Genomic DNA, 16,121 nt, shown 5'->3' on the forward strand with positions numbered 1-16,121 from the left:
GTGTGTAGATAGACAGATAAGCTGACACACATGTGCACACACACAGACTTAGTGGCCAAACTGGCTTCATGTTATAGTTTTGGTGATAGAATGTTCATCCACACTATAAAGGTAAATTTGGCGATATTCTATAGACTGACATAACTAGTTCACTGTCATCTCAGAGAAGATGCTTGGAATTCACAGTGGACATCTTCCTTGATACTGATGAATATGCCTGCTTTTATACCTTGTTGGATGTCAAGGTTCAGCAGATCGTTGAACAAAGTCACGTCCACAGTTGCGTCTGCCATAGAATCTTGTATAATTTAAATTTATATATGGGTTTAATTTATCTGTGTGTGGTTTGTTCTATGGAGCCAATTACCTATTTGTGCGAAAGTCAGAAGGAAACTTTGGTTATTTGGGTTTTTTCATTCTTTGGATTCTGGACGAACAGGAGTTTATGGCATTAGACCTAGTTCTACTGAAATGATTTCTCTAAGGCAAAACTGATACATTTCTTCATTAAGTAGAGCAATGAATGGCTAATGCAGCACCCATGGTAGTGGGGCTCCTCATTAAGTCTCAAGAACTTTTGGTGCTCACACAAGAAATATGTCTCACTGAAGCCTCCAATTATAGCTTCTCTACATTAAAATTTGCTAATTATAAACTGCCAGAAGGTCTTTTCCCCCAAGAGTGTATAGAATAGGGTAATAGAACATTATGACTCATACCCAGCCAGTAGAAACAAATGCTTTTTATTTCTCATTCTTTGATTACAGTTGGTACTTATGTAACACAGTTCTAAACTTATCCTGAGATTATAGTAATACATATCTATCTTACAGATTTATAAAATAAAAGCTAGGATTCCTTAACATTTATGTGTATTTGTGTATAAAATCATACTTCATATAGTAGCTACTAATAATATTAATAGCAATCTGTTTATAAATCCATCACTAGATAAATAAATGTAATAGGAGAGTTACACAGAATTGACTGTTTACAAATATATGGCTAGTTCCCTTTTAAAAATGAAATAAATTTCAGACAGTTTAAAGGCTAATTCATACTTCCCAGGCAAAGAAGACGATAGTTTGAGGAGGTAAATTCAGGAAAACAGCACTGGCTTCATCTGTACTGCTAATTTTTTGTCATTGTGAAACAGATGTCAAAATGAGCAAGTCTTTTGAAGTACCACTCCTTATTGTACTTTAAGAAAGGCATTAAGTAGAAAGCAAAAACTGTCTTTCCAAAAAAAAAATCAGTGATATGTCATTTAACATTCTTAATTATACACCTTCTGACACTTACTCTGACAGTAAATTCATGGAGCTAATATAGTCCAGAGCCAAAAGATCTGCTCATTTGTTAGCTGTTCCAGTCCCCACTCTCATCGATATTTCTCTTTCAGTTTGAAATGGGCTCACAAAGGAAAACTTGGGTTCCAGATGAACCATGCCTGTCATTGGCTAATACTGATGGAGAAATGTCTCATACCCAGGATAATTAGTTCAGGCCCCATAGGTTTTAGGAGATGACCATTAGGTAGATGAAGTCAACAAGAAAAGCCACCCACATCTGGAAACCTCGTTAAGTTCTTCTATGTGGTTGTCAGGTCAATTTATTTTTATAATGACTTTCCATTTTAGTGTTCATTTTGATACAACTCTCCTTCAATTTTAGCACATAGAGAAGCACCAAGGTCACTTTAATAAAGTCCTTCAGTTGCCTTATGCTGATTACTGTGGTAAGTATTTATAGGAAGTTTCACATTCAACATAATGGATTAATAAGTTATCTTTGACTTAATGGATCAATAAAATAAGATGGAAAAGTCTAGAACTCTTAAAGTTTTCTTCTCATAACTATTTACGAGTGGCATACTTTTAAACTCGTCTGCCTCTTCTGTCACAAAAAAACTTCTCCCATTTTAAGAAATTCCTTCTGCCATGTCCTAAAGCATTAGGCTTATGACTATACTGGCCAAATAAAGTATATTCTTAAAAATAAAGTAGTTTATTTGGCAGGCAGCTACATAGGCCATTTGTGCATTTTTATTTAAAGAAATAAAGCAAGAGATTCTCTGTAGCTGCCATCCTTCAATGTACTCAACCCATTTTTTAAAAATGGTAAAAAAACAAAACAAAACAAAAGAACCTTTTTCCTTTCGAATAAAAAAGCACAGAAATATTTTAAAAGAATTATAGAATATAGAGACATGAACGATCTATTACTTATCCTGAGAAGGCCAATTCTCTCATGTTTGATCTCATTTAGTTTTAAATGGGCCTTATGATGAAGCTTTGACCAGTTGTCTTACAGACTATCTACAATCCAGTCATCTCACTCCAACTCTTCTTTTTTTCAATGCCAATTAGCCATTCCATGGCAGTTAGTGAGCACCCAATCTATGTAGAATACTTATTAGGCCCTCAAGGATAAGGACATAATCATGGAAAATATAAATATAAAATATAATAATGTATACAAATGAGAGTGACAGAAAATACATCTTCATAACTAACAATAGGCCTATAGTAGCCAGAAGACCTTCAATGACATGCATGCAAGTGATAATAAATGCTTGGAAGCGAAGTGGAGATAGGAGTAAGGATCCCTGAAATGATTCAAGGCAGGTGAATTTTTGGAAAAGTGTCTTGGAAGTGGGTGAGTTTTGGAGATGGTGAAAGAGCACTTTAGTGGAAGGGGAGGGAGGTATTTCTGGTTGGAGCAATGTTAAATCTGATTGCTCAGAGGTGGGACAGCATTATTGTATTTCCACAGGTTTTACAGATATAATCACACTTGTCAGGTTTGGGGTGAAGATAGTTTTGGTATGGTGAGTTGTTTTATAGACTATTCCAAGGGCAGCTGGCAAGATAGGAGGCCAATTGGTGGATGACCTCAAAGTATGAATTTAGATTTAATTTAATTTAAAGGAACTTTAGTTTGATGGGAGCAGCAAGAGAAGCCCACAATAGGTCTCTGGAAAGTAGAGTGCCTGGATTCAGAGGTTACCGTAGGAAAACAATTTTTTTTTCTTTTTGGAGGGGGGAAGGCAGGGCAATTGGGGTTAAATGACTTGCCCAAGGTCACATGGCTAGTAAGTATTAAGCGTCTGAGGCCAGATTTGAACTCACATCTTCCTGACTCCAGGGCTGGTGCTCTATTCACTGCATCACCTAGCTGTCCCAGGAAAACAATTCTTGTTACTGAAATGAAAAGAAGTTCAAGGAGGGAAAGGCTAGAGGCAGGGAGGCTGGTACATGGGTTACTGTAGTAATTCAGGGGAGGGATTAGAGACCAGTTATAACATTAATGGAGGCCCATGTAACAATTACAGAGAAAGGAAGGCCTTTGTGACAGACTGCATCTGGGGATTGGTAGTGGATGAGTAATTGAAGATGCCTCTAAAATCCTGAGTTTGGAGACTAGGATGACCATGGTCCCTGTGAGAATATCATTCTGTTTTAGTGTTGGTCCACATATATCAAATAATCCAGAGGGATAATACATTCCAAGAACGTGGCCTATTTTCACAGATGCTTTAAGAATACAAGGAGAAAAAAAAAAAGAAATGCAAAGGGAAGGCAAGGTAGCAGCCATCGCAGAAGAAGACAAGTTTAAAAAGCTAATTTTAAACTACAATTTTAAAAATAAAAATATATAACACCACTATGTTCCTTATGCTTTAATAACTACTCATTTTCAGTACAGGGCTTACTTAAGCCATTGGTTTCATGCTTCACAGCACATCTGAGGTGTATTCTGATTCTAGGATGAAACACGCTCCATGGCATGCTAAGACTTCCTAAAATATATCAGTTGCCTTTTTTTTTCTTTTTGCAGATTACTGTTCCTCTGGGTTATCTGAGGCAGAAGAACTCTGGATCAAACACATTGTTTTCAAGTGTTCCAGCATCACTTTTTCTTCCTCTTCTAGTGTTTCATCTGTCCTCATCTCCCACCTGAAAGAAAAGACATAGTTAGTATTCCATTAACTTTCAAGCTACAGCTGACTCTCAGTTATTCAGACTCTGGTGGTTTAAATTTATGGCTTATTTCAGACTTTGTCTGGAATCTGCCATCTGCCCTTCTGCTCTTAACCTTTTGGACAACCCAGGTCATTGGCACCTCTTCTCGCAAGGTGGGCAACAGGAACAGGAAGGGAAATCCTAAGATATTTATTACATACCTTGTTTGTAGTCCTAGCAAAAGGCTAAGAGAAGGAGGGTATAAGGAGGTTTAAAAATAAAGTATGAAATTTGTGGATTCATGCTAACCACTAAAATATATAATCTAGGGGTAGCCAAATTTCATTAGCACTTATGTTTAGTCTTTATATCTTTCCTATTGAGGCCACAAGGCTACCTAAACCAACTTTGGAAATTTTGTAAGATTCCTCTGCTACCTGTTTCATGAGTAAACAACCTAATCATTAGTATATATAGCAAATAGAATGGCAGCTAGATGGCTGTGGATAAGAGTACTGAGCATGGAGTCAGGAAGACTCATCTTTCCCAGTTCAAATCCAGCCTCAGACACTTATTAGCTGTGTGACCCCGGACAAGTCACTTAACTTTGTTTGCCTTAGTTCCTTTATTAAACGAGTTGGAGAGGGAAATGGCAAACCAGTATTTTTGCCAAGAAAACTCCTAATATGGTTACAAAGGGTCAGATATGACTGAAAAACAACTAAAACAAAAACAACATCAAATAGAACCCTCAATCAGAAAAACCAAAATGAAGATAATTGTGGCCTTTAACCATTTTACAAGTATCATTTACCACAGCCAAAATTAGCCCAATAATTTTTATTTTTTCTCAAACTATGGCCTTTCTCCTTTGGTCAGGACTTTAGATAAATTAGGTTATCCTATGAGCACTCTCAAAACAAAATGAAGAATGCAAAATTTGTTTTACCCTCTTTTGTAGTTGTTAAAGGTGTTAACATTGTGCTGGGTAAACAAATCCCTTTAAGAATGTCAACAGAACAAAATATGCATATCTGCATAAATATTTTAATCATTATCTCCACTTGTGGAAATTGAAAGCACAATCTCTTTGTTTCATTAGAAAATCTGTATAATGAATGTAATCTAAATGAATTGTATACACACTAAATTTCAAGATGAAGATCCTGAAGCTTGGTGACAATCAGGCCCAGTATAATTGTGCCTTAGTAATTAGTGATATTAGGCAATGTTATTTACCTCCCAGAACATTCTTACATTTCCTATGTGCTTGTATAAAATGAATCAGTATATAACACAATAGGGAAACATGACAAAAGTAAGAAACAGAGTGTGCTGGAATTCATGTTTCTCTAAAAATGTCACTCTTATGGAATTGGGAGGAACTGGGACCGAAAACATGAAGTGTTTTTGTCCTAAACACTTCTGAATTTCACACTTATGGGCTGTATAGATAATTTATATCTAACTGTATCACAGTCTTGACTGTGTTAACACAGAATGAAAATAAATAGTTTGTTCAGTCATTGTTGCCTAAGAGTCAATTCAGCGGACAAAAAATCAGTTAAGTCTATTGTTAGACTTAAAACCGACTGTTGAATTCAGTTCAAATAGCCTATACTCTGTCCAATACAAGTGAATACTCCTGGTTGAATTAATGCAACCAATATGAAACCATCCCTGATAGAAGCAGCCAGATGTCCTGATTCTTTCCCTAGAATTTCTTGCCTTTTTCTTCAGATCTGTGTCTATTCTAATTACTGCCACCACCCTCATGTCAGACACTCACTTCAGTCAGTGGTGGGGTTTCAGAGACTACCAGTCCAGAGGATCCCCTCCTCCCCACATTGATCATGGGCCTTAGTTACATACACTTGCCCTACAGAGTCTAACTCTGGCATGGCATTATATTTACAGCCACCATAACCATTAACTCCTCCAGCCTCACTAATATATTGTGTATTTATTAGGTAGGGGTTAGAGCTATGTCCCATATGATGAGTCATGAGTCTCATATTTCAGATCACCTTCCATTTATATGGTTCCTCTTGATTTTATGGGTACAAGTCAAGACAGCATACAGTTAAACCAGGCCAGTGTTAAATCTGTATTATCTCATGTTGCCTTATAAGATTACCTTGGTGGCAGATTTGCAAGTGACCATAGAGAGGTCATGGTTGTTGCAGATCCAGCTGTTTATTACTAAATACTCAAACTACCGAGACTACAATTTTAGAAGAACTCCAGTTACGCTTGGCCAATTTATGTATAGACTCCTTTGGATTCCTCCTCCTCAGCTGCATTCATGACCATTCTTCCCCTTGCTCTTTCCAATTCCCTTTTATATGTTATCTTCTCCTATTAGAATACAAACTCCTTGAGGGTAAGGATTGTATAGTTTGTATTTGTATCCCCAGGACTTAGCACAGTGCCTGTATTTATGTATATATGTATTCTATCTATCTATCTATCTATCTATCTATCTATCTATCTATCTATCTATCTATCTATCATCTATCTATCTATCTACCAACCGTCTTGTGCTTCTATAGGACCCTTCCCCTTATTCAAAAGATCACTGTGACATCAGTTGGGACACACTTCCCCTATCTGCCATCTTGAAATTCTCTTTCCCCTAACTTTGCTCTTTTCACAAGCCTGATAACTGCCCTTCTAGAGATGAGGTCTTTACAACTGTACAATGTTCCTGAAAGTATCATCAAAGAAATATTCATTCCCTTTTAGCAACACTAAACTGTCACCCTTTTTTGGTGGTATGGACCTGCGATTTCATTGGTGTAAAGGCAAAAGTGAGGGGTGTGCATGCCCTGAAAGAGGCCCTGAAATGATGGAGTTTGCAGCAGTTTCAGGAATTGCAAACAAGAACACTAGATCTGTCTGTGTAGGAAATGTGAAGAGCTAAAGAAAAAGTTGGCACTTTGCTAGAGAGAACCTCAGTTCCCAGTACATAAGCATTTTCCATGGTTCTTTTAAATACCAGTAGAGTTTATTTTCAAAAAGGAAGTGAATGGCAAACCAAAGTCTTGTTTTTAAGATCCACGATAGATGAAAATGGTCAGATATTATTATTATTGTTTTATGTACAGGAGTTTCCTCAAAAAGACAGCATAAAAAAATCTAGGAGCTTAGAGAATTGGCTAGGTGTTACTCTTTTTTTTCTTTAAAGCACTGAGACCAAATCAGGCATTTTCATAGTGAGAAAACTCCCTCTACCAATAGAAATAGAGAAATGATCTGTGATTTTATGTTTTTGGGAGTTGTTTTGGGCATTGAGAAGTTAAGTGACTTATCTAGGGTCAATGAACCAGCTAGACCATGTCAGGGGCAAGTTAGCTCTCTATCTGCTACACCATACTACTGCCTTTCCTTTTTTTTTTTTTTTAAATCTTTTACCTTAATTATAGATACAATCAGCAGCTCAGAGATACTTGCAGAACCACATTATACAGATCTTAGTGTTCATAAATCAAAATAGTTTCCTTATCTGGGCAAATTCAACTTCATTTTTATCATAGAATGGATTGCATCAATACTAAATTTACTCACCTAGTTTCCTTCCTTTGTGCTTTCCAAATCTTGAGGGAGAAATAGATTTTTTTCCCCCTCATATAATTATGCCTGGTATTCTGTCTTTACAAGAGGAAGGCTTAAGACCAGTAGTTGAAAACTTTGGATAGGATTTTTAAAATAATGTTAATATATTATGGAAGTGTTTAGCCCAACTAATCATGGGTCATTATTATTTGTTGTGCCTGATTTATATCTGAGCAAATGGAGATAGATTTCTACCTCACAGGATTTTTGCAAATATTAACAACACATCTTTGTGATAACATGGAAGGACTCCTGATTTTCCAGATTTCTAATGCATCCTGAATTTGCAGAAATGGTATATATGAAGGGGCATTATGTGACATGTGTCTATATTTCTCTCACTCCCTGTCCTTTTGCCCAATTATCTGAAGAAAATATAAATGTATACACTTATACATATTTACATAGTTATTTTTCCTCCTCAAAATCAGGGGATTTGGGGGAAAAGAAAAAGAAAGGGAAGGGAAGTAACTTAATATTTCAACTAAGTCCTTTCTACAATGAACATGAGGTTGATTTTAGTCCAGTTAAGGAAACCAATTTTGATGTTCTTGCACTAAGATGCTTGAGTGAGTCAAGGCAGCACCTTTCTGCTTTTGCTCCTGTTACAAAAAAGGAATTTCATCTTCATTTTGCTGTAGTAATACAATATCTCAAGATTCTAGTAATCTGAAATAAGTCTGGGTTAGTTTTTAGGAGTTTAAATTTCTTCAACATCTCAATGAAAGTAGATTCAGATGTGATCCATTCATATGATTGCTGGTACTGCTTTGAAATTCTTTTCTATTGATGATAGACACACAGTCCACTGTGGGTGAAATTATGCTCTCAGATATGGTGGCTGTCAAGGTTCCCAGAATCAGAGCTCTGTCCCCACATAAATCCTACCCCCCACCTCCCACTACTACATCTTTGTCAATAAACTATCTTTGTAAAAGAGGAGGAGCTATTCAAATAAATGATTGTATGACTCCTAATGATCTTTCTAGATTGAAACCTATGGTCTTATGATTCTATATGTGGAATATTAATAAAAAATTTGTCAATTCTCCCTTTTCGACTGACAAACTACAACAGAAATAATTAGATTTGCTACATTTCAACCATCTTTAATTTTCTTGAATCTTAGCAACTTTATCATGAAACCAGAAATAACCACCCAACCACAACTGCCATTTTGATTTCAGGAATCTATACAAACTGATTCTAGTCGATCTGTAACCCCAATACATTCTGAATTATAATGTAGGGTAGGAATCATTAGCAAATACATATAATAAATGAAAATAGTTTGTAGTCATTTAAGCATCAACATATAGAAATCTAACTAGAAATTCTTTCACTTGACACTAGGGTGAGGATCAGGGTTATGGTGCCATAGAGGGTGATACAATCACAAATGCAGCTGAACTGGGAAAGGGGGTGGTGGCCTGTCCCCTGAGAGACTCATTTCTGCCCCTGAAAGGCTTCAGAGTGTGGGAGATATACCACTGAGAAAGGAGAACCACTCCAAAGGGACCATGGAGTTGGAGCTGGGTCATAGGGAGGTTCACACTGGTTATACAGTCTGGCAGGGTCCCTGGGGCGGGGATTGGGTGAAAAAGTAGGTCTGCATGCACTGTGTGGCACTGTTGTCTAGCAAACATCTTGAATCAACAGGACACAGAAACTGTGGTTTCTGGACTGCCTTGGAGAGGAAATGTTCCCCCTGGATGTCATCACCCTATGAGTAAAGTCTGAATGGTCCCACCTTAGTTACACTCTGCTAATGTGTTCCCAGTAATCTACACGTAAAATTATGTTATGTTTTAGTGGGGTGCAACCTTGGCCCACAAATTAACGTTTGAGTGTTAGTGAACCATAATACCAGTACCCCCATGGTTGCCCCAGAGTTGCTGGTCAAGATATTTAGGTTTCAGTCTTAAAATGGACCTGATCATACAGAAAGCCACTAGAAAGGGGGGACTTGGGGTTCATATACTCTTAGCAGGATCAACCTAGAACTGACTTAGTCTCTAGATGTCTGGGTATACTAGAATGAAACCATTATAAGCCAGATTAGTCTTTAGGTTGAATTATGCAGCATCCTCTGAGGCCACAAGCAAAGACTCAGTATTCACACAGTCTTCTCTATTAAACCTCCCACATGGTAGAGATGCTGGAGCTCTTATCCCTAACTCCTTTCTCTTGTTCTCTGCTCTTAGAATTGGATTGTCTGATAGATGCTTCATTTCCCTATGGAAATAAAGTTTCTACTTTTTGTGATAGCTTTCTCATTGTTTGGTTCTATATTTCTGCTTCCATACTGCTGGCTTTTCATTCATAAGGGAGAATTATAATACCAACCCACTCCCTGTGCAACACAGCATGGCCAAGTCTGTCTTTGTTTTCCTGCATACCCTGTGTCGTATTTTTCAAATACATTCGATAATGATGGCATCTTCTCATATTATTGGCATTTGTCTTAAAGTGCCAATAAAATACTAGACTATAAAAGTGCTGTTTGAAATAAGCCTCCAGATTTTATGTTATTATTAAACATTTATGTAGCACTTTATATTTACAAAGTACTTTACAATTATTTATTAGTTAATTGTACTGTTAAACAACATTAACCATCTGGACAAATTAATGACTTCAAATTACCCATCCAGTTGGTAGCTGTAGAATAAAAAACTAAGTCCTATTAGATTTTATTCTCTCAGAAAAAAAAAATCTCTACACAACACTTTCCCACCAGCTTCATGAGAAATCCTATGAATAGCAGGGGAAATCATGTTGTGTCCCCTGGCTCCTCCTTCTTCCACACCCTAAACATAGTCATTCCCCAAAGTTCTGAAGGCTCTCAATTCTTTTTCCTCCTTCTCCTCCTTGATGATCTTAACTATTAGTCACTTTATGCAGCCAGGACCGAAATTTTAAACTCTGGCCCTGACATCTTAGTTCCAAATTTGTTTTAACTCATCCCATCCCCTTTCCTTATCTCTTACATAAGTAATCTATTATTGATACTTATTACATAAGCAATCTACTATTTCTACTCCCTCTTTGCAGCAGCATCTCCACTCTCAATTCCTATCTACTGCCACTGATGCTAGTTCAGGCTTTTATTATTTTTATGTCTAGATAACTGCCATAGACTGCTAATTGGCTTTCTCTTTTCTCCATTCTTGTGTACTTCCTGCCAGATTAATTTTCCTAAAATTACTTACACCTGAATTAAGAGTCATCCTCTGATTCCTCATTGGGGTTGGAGAGGCCCCTGAAGACTAGCTATGTAAGTGGCACTCTATTTCTGGCAAATTCTACCAAGCTAAAAAGGCTTGAGTATATAGTGACAGACTATACATATGTATATTATGTGAGGACCAGCCCAGCTAAGCTTAGCAATGCTAATCACTAAATTGGCTACATCAGGATATATTTTTAAGCAACTTAAAGTCTTAAGGACCATTTATCTACTAAGACGTAGAAAGACTGTGGTCTAGGTTGGTGGAGGATGTTGGGATGAAATCCCAGATCCTAGAAAGGCTCAAATGCTGCACTTGACATATTCCTCCCTTCCACTAAATCCTTCAATCAGTGCCAATTCCTCAGTATAAGAAAGCTCAGTCTCTTAGATTGTCAATCATGGTCCTCTATGGTCTGGTCCCACCCTCGCCTTTCAGTTTTATCTCCCATTGTTCTCCTATATCAATCAAACTGGTTTACTCAATGTCCCCTGATTATCTCCCATGCTAGGCATGTTTTTGCTTTGAAACCACCTACCCAGAATGTTCTTGTCCTTACTCTTTGCATGCAAATCCTACCCATCCTTTAGGGCACAATTCATATTTCACTGAAATGTCAGAAAGATAGCACTCATCATGTTCTTATTGGGTAGTAGGTGATTTAAAGAAATAGTAACCTTAAATTCACCAGCACAAAAACAGATAATAAAAAGGTCCACCAAGATGACATTTGACCATCAAAAATTTCTGTGTAACTGAAATGAGTGGTCTTGGGTCAGTACAACTGGCTTCCAGATCATTGGCCTCCTTGCTAGTGTTCTTTCCAGAAATGCCAAGAATTGAATGACTATATCAAACAACTTAAAATAGTAATGTGCAAATTGTCTCACTAGATTTTTACTATTTTATAGACTTAAAAAAGGTTCCATAAGCAAAGTAAAAGTTGGAACACAAACTCATTCAACTGAACAAAATAACTTCCTCAGGTCAGGTGTCAAAATCAATTCCATCATCCATCAGTTTGTCATATGTCACTTAAAGTTTTAATTGGACACATGTCTCTATAATAGATCACAATTGTTCCGTCATTCTGAATTCCTATGGTATTTGTTTATATCAATCTTGTACTTGATGTTTTTCTTACAATTATATTCTTTCTCCCCATGTATTCATGCAACAAACATTTGCTAAAGGCCTAACATCTGTAAGAAAGGATTACACTTCAAGTTTCTTAGGGACACACAGGAGGCCCTTGGTAGATGCCCTGCTGTTGAAAAGGCTGTCTGGTATAGTGTAAAGAGGGCTCTGTTTGGAGGCATTCTCTGTTGGGTTTGAACCTCATGCTGACATTTACTAACTTTGTGACTGTGGGAAAGTCCCTTAAGGTTTAGTTTCCTCATCTATAAAACAGGTACACTGATACTGATAGCATCTGTCTTGCAGAGTTGTTGTCAAGATAAATGAGAATTTAATGTATGAGTAGTGTTTTGCAGAACTGAAAGTTCTATATGAATGTCAGCTATTACATATTATCTATGGCTCATTTTATAGATGAGGAAACTGAGGCAAACAGGAGTAAGTGACTTCCTCAGGGTCACAGAGTTATTAAGTGTCGAAGTCCAGATTTGAACTCATGAAGAGAAGTCTTCCTGACTCCAGGGCCAGCACTCTATCCACTGCGGGGGGGTAAATGAGGTTAAATGCTTTGCTCAGTCACATAACCAGTGTGTGGCTCAGATGAGTCTCAAACTTAGGCCTTCTTAACCCTGAGGTGGGCTATTTCCATGACACTGCCCTGCTCTTTTTGGATAGAGTTTTACTGGTAAAATTCAGGCTAAGGCTATGAACATTTTCAAGCAGTAACTGCATAAAAGGGATTTAACCGTTGTCTTTGTTGCCACGAAAGGCTTATTAAAAAATCTTGCATGCTGTTATTTGTTACATGCAACATTGGTGATAAATTTTTTAGAAACTAGTGCAGTTTTCATCAAATTAATACATAGCATCTGGTTGTCGGTTAGCTCTACAGATTTTCCTTCTCAAGAAGCAATTTCAGGAAGACATGAGAATTCCTTTGACCCACTGGAAATCTATTAATAGTAATATCAGAAACACCCCCCACCTATTCATAGGCATTCACAGTGAAATGGGAAATTGCAGAAACTGAAGCTATCTTCTTTTTTGACTTGCATTTCTAGAGGAAGGTTCTTCTGTGAATCACTCCCAAAGGAGAGACTTGAGGGAGGGAACAGATAACATAGCCTTGCTACGGTTGAGAGTCTTGGAATAACTGTTTGAGAAAATGTGATTCATCAAGAGTGGTAGGCAATGTGCTACAATTTTGAATGGATAGCCCTGAAATTATAGTAGCTCCTTGAATATAAACAGCATCTTTCTTCCAAGTAGTTCTCCATATTTCATGTGAAACCTCAGGACTAGAAGGGACAGTCTCCTTGCCTGAAGACGGGGCCTTTCCTAAATCATACAAGACATACAAGGCTCTATCCTGCTTCTAATAAGATCTCTAGATGAGATTCCACAATCTCCTTTTGGAATGTGTGCCAATGTTTAATACCACTCACTGCCAGGAAATTCTCCCTTACATTTGACCTAAGTGCCTTAAGCTGTAGTTTTAGCTCATGTCCTTTTATTCTATCCTCAGGGAAAATGAGAATCAATAGTTGTTAGGCACTCGATCATAATTCTTCATATATTTGAAACAGTCATTAAATCACCTCTCGACTTTCTTTCCCCTATCCTAAATAGAACCACAACTCTTGGGATTTCAAAGTAGAAAGGATCTCAGAGGCTAGCTAGGCCAACCCCTTCATTTTACAGATGAGGCTAATGTACCTTGAACGTACCTTGCCCGAGGTCAAAGTCAGATTCCCAGTATTCAAGCACACAGCTGTCATTCTTTTAGTTTGTTTTCTCATTCTGTCATTTCTACTCTCATCCACACTATAAAATTTTCCCTTAAAGAATTAACAATTACAAAGCCACTGTATTGGAGTAGTAGGGCCTTTCCAAAGTCATGCAAGGCACATTGTCATTCTTCGAAGGTTATATCTATGAAGTGATTTCTGGCTCCATCCAGGTGTAGATTGACTACTTCCTTGCTAATTAGTAAGAAAAAAACCCAGGGAAGATGGGAAAATTAGGTACTATGTTAGTCTGAATATAGGCTAAACCTCTGAAGTGAAATCTCTTTGAAAGGAAAAAAGAAAGCTCTACTTCCCCTTCCCCTTCCCCTTGCCCCAGTATATATCTGGAAAAAAAAAAAATCATGAGTTATATGCAGTACCTAATTTATGTAGTACAATTTAGAACAAATGTGGGGCTAATACTTAGATTAACATGGTAAGCCCTACACAAAAAAGAAACTAAAAAGATATATGAGCTTGATAAGTTTGGTTAAATTTTTTTTGTCAGTCAATAAGCATTTAATAAGGGCTTACTACATGCCTGGTAATGTGGCAAGTGTTGGGTTTACAAAGAAAGGTAAAAACATGGTCTTGCCCTCAAAAAGCTCCCATTCTAGTGGAGAGGGTTACCACATGTAAAGAAATATTCTTATGGCATACACAATGTAAATGGAAGGTAATTTCAGACGGAAGGCACAAGGAATAAAAGGGAGGGAAGAAGAAGGGGACAGGAAAGATCTCCTTGAGAAGGTTGGATTTGACCTCAATATTGACTGAAGCCAGGTTGAGGTGAAGAGGGAATTTATCCCAAGTATGGGAGATAGTCATTAAAAAGGCAAAGAATTGGAAGATGGAGGGTCATGTGTGAGGAACATCAAAAAGGCCAGTTTTACTGGATTCCTGAGTTGTGTGAAGGAAAGGAAAGCATAAGAAGATTGGTACTGTGAAGAACTTTAAAGAATCAAACATAGATCATGGATATAAATGAGAGCCATAAGAATTTAATGAGTGGGAGGGTGTCATGGCTAGACCTGCCCTTTGGGAAGATGAATTTCACAGTTGCTAGACTGGCCTAAAGAGGGATTTGAGGCATGGAGAGTGACCTGAAAGTTTAGTATAATAGCTGAGGAGTGAGATGACAAGGGTTTGCACATTACTTATGTAAGCAAAAGGAAGAGGAAAGAAATGTAGAAATAATAAGACTTCACAATAGATTGAGAGGCTCTGTGGGGTGAGGAGTCAGTGGAGATGATACCTATATCTGGTAATATCTGGTAAACAATCTGGTACCTACAGCCTGGGTAATAGTGAAGTTAAGAAGAGGGAAGAGCTGTGGGAGAAAGATAATGAATTTCGTTTTGGACATGCTGGACATGTTTTGGACTATGGGGCAGACAGGTGGCATGATGGATAGAGCTCCAGGCCTTAAGTCAGAAAGACATCTTCCTGACTTCAAATCTGGCCTTAGTTACTAACTAACTGCAAGTCACTTAATCTTGTTTGTCTCAGTTCCTCACTTGTAAGATGAGCTGGAGAAGGAAATGAGAAACTACTCCAGTATCGTTGCCAAGAAAACCTCAAATGGGGTCGGGAAGAGTTGGATATAACTGTACAACAACAACAACAATAAAAGGGAATCTAGTTCAAGACATCTAGTAGGCAGTTTGTGATGCAAGACTGGTGGCCAGGAGAGAAGTTAGGGCTGGAAAAATAGATCTGACAATCATCTGCATAAATAGGATGACTGAATCTGTAGGAGCTGATGAGATCACCAACTGAGATAGTATATTATTTTTATTTTTTTTGCTTTTTGGAGGGAAATTGGGGTTAAGTGACTTGCTCAAGGTCACACGGCTAGCTTTTTTTTTGTGTTAAGTGTCTGAGTCTGGATTTGAACTCAGTTCCTCCTGACTCCAGGGCCAGTGCTCTATTTACTGCGCCACCTAGCCACCCCCACTGAGACAGTATAGAGGGAGAAGAGAGCAAAGGGGAGAACCTTGTGGGACACCAATGGTTAATGAGTTAGACCAAGAAAGAGATCCAGTAAAGGAAATTGAGTAATCAGTTAGCAGGAGGAGACTCAGAGGAGAGTATGAAACCCTATAGAGAAGAGAGTGTCCAGGAGAAGAAGATGATTAATATTGTCAAAGGTTTCAGAGAGGTCAAAAAGAATTATTAAGAAAAGGCTATTAAATTTGGCAGTTAGGATGTTTGGTAACTTTGGAGCTGCTCTGGTAACTTAGCAATTTCAGTTGAATGATGAATTTGAAAGATAGAGAAAGAAAGAAAGAAAGAAAGAAAGAAAGAAAGAAAGAAAGAAAGAAAGAAAGAAAGAAAGAAAGAAAGAAAGAAAGAAAGAAAGAAAGAAAGAAAGAAAGAAAGAAAGA

General features: G+C 37.5%; 1 protein-coding gene across 6 annotated transcripts in view; it reads right to left on the reverse strand.

The window, feature by feature from the left end:
- Positions 1–727: 727 nt before the first annotated feature.
- Positions 728–16,121, reverse strand: part of KIAA0825 (KIAA0825 ortholog) — a 549,915-nt gene continuing 534,521 nt past the window's right edge. For all 6 annotated transcript variants that reach the window (XM_069085102.1, XM_069085097.1, XM_069085101.1 and 3 more), the window contains one exon: positions 728–3,959. In XM_069085102.1, the coding sequence (XP_068941203.1) occupies positions 3,842–3,959 (118 nt within the window). In that variant the 3' untranslated portion in view covers positions 728–3,841. The remainder of the gene's footprint in view (positions 3,960–16,121) is intronic.

This window comes from Petaurus breviceps, unplaced genomic scaffold (assembly GCF_028583685.1).
Source record: "Petaurus breviceps papuanus isolate PSGF00001 unplaced genomic scaffold, PetGlider_PUasm1.0 175, whole genome shotgun sequence".
In the NCBI taxonomy this organism is placed as follows: Eukaryota; Metazoa; Chordata; class Mammalia; order Diprotodontia; family Petauridae; genus Petaurus; species Petaurus breviceps.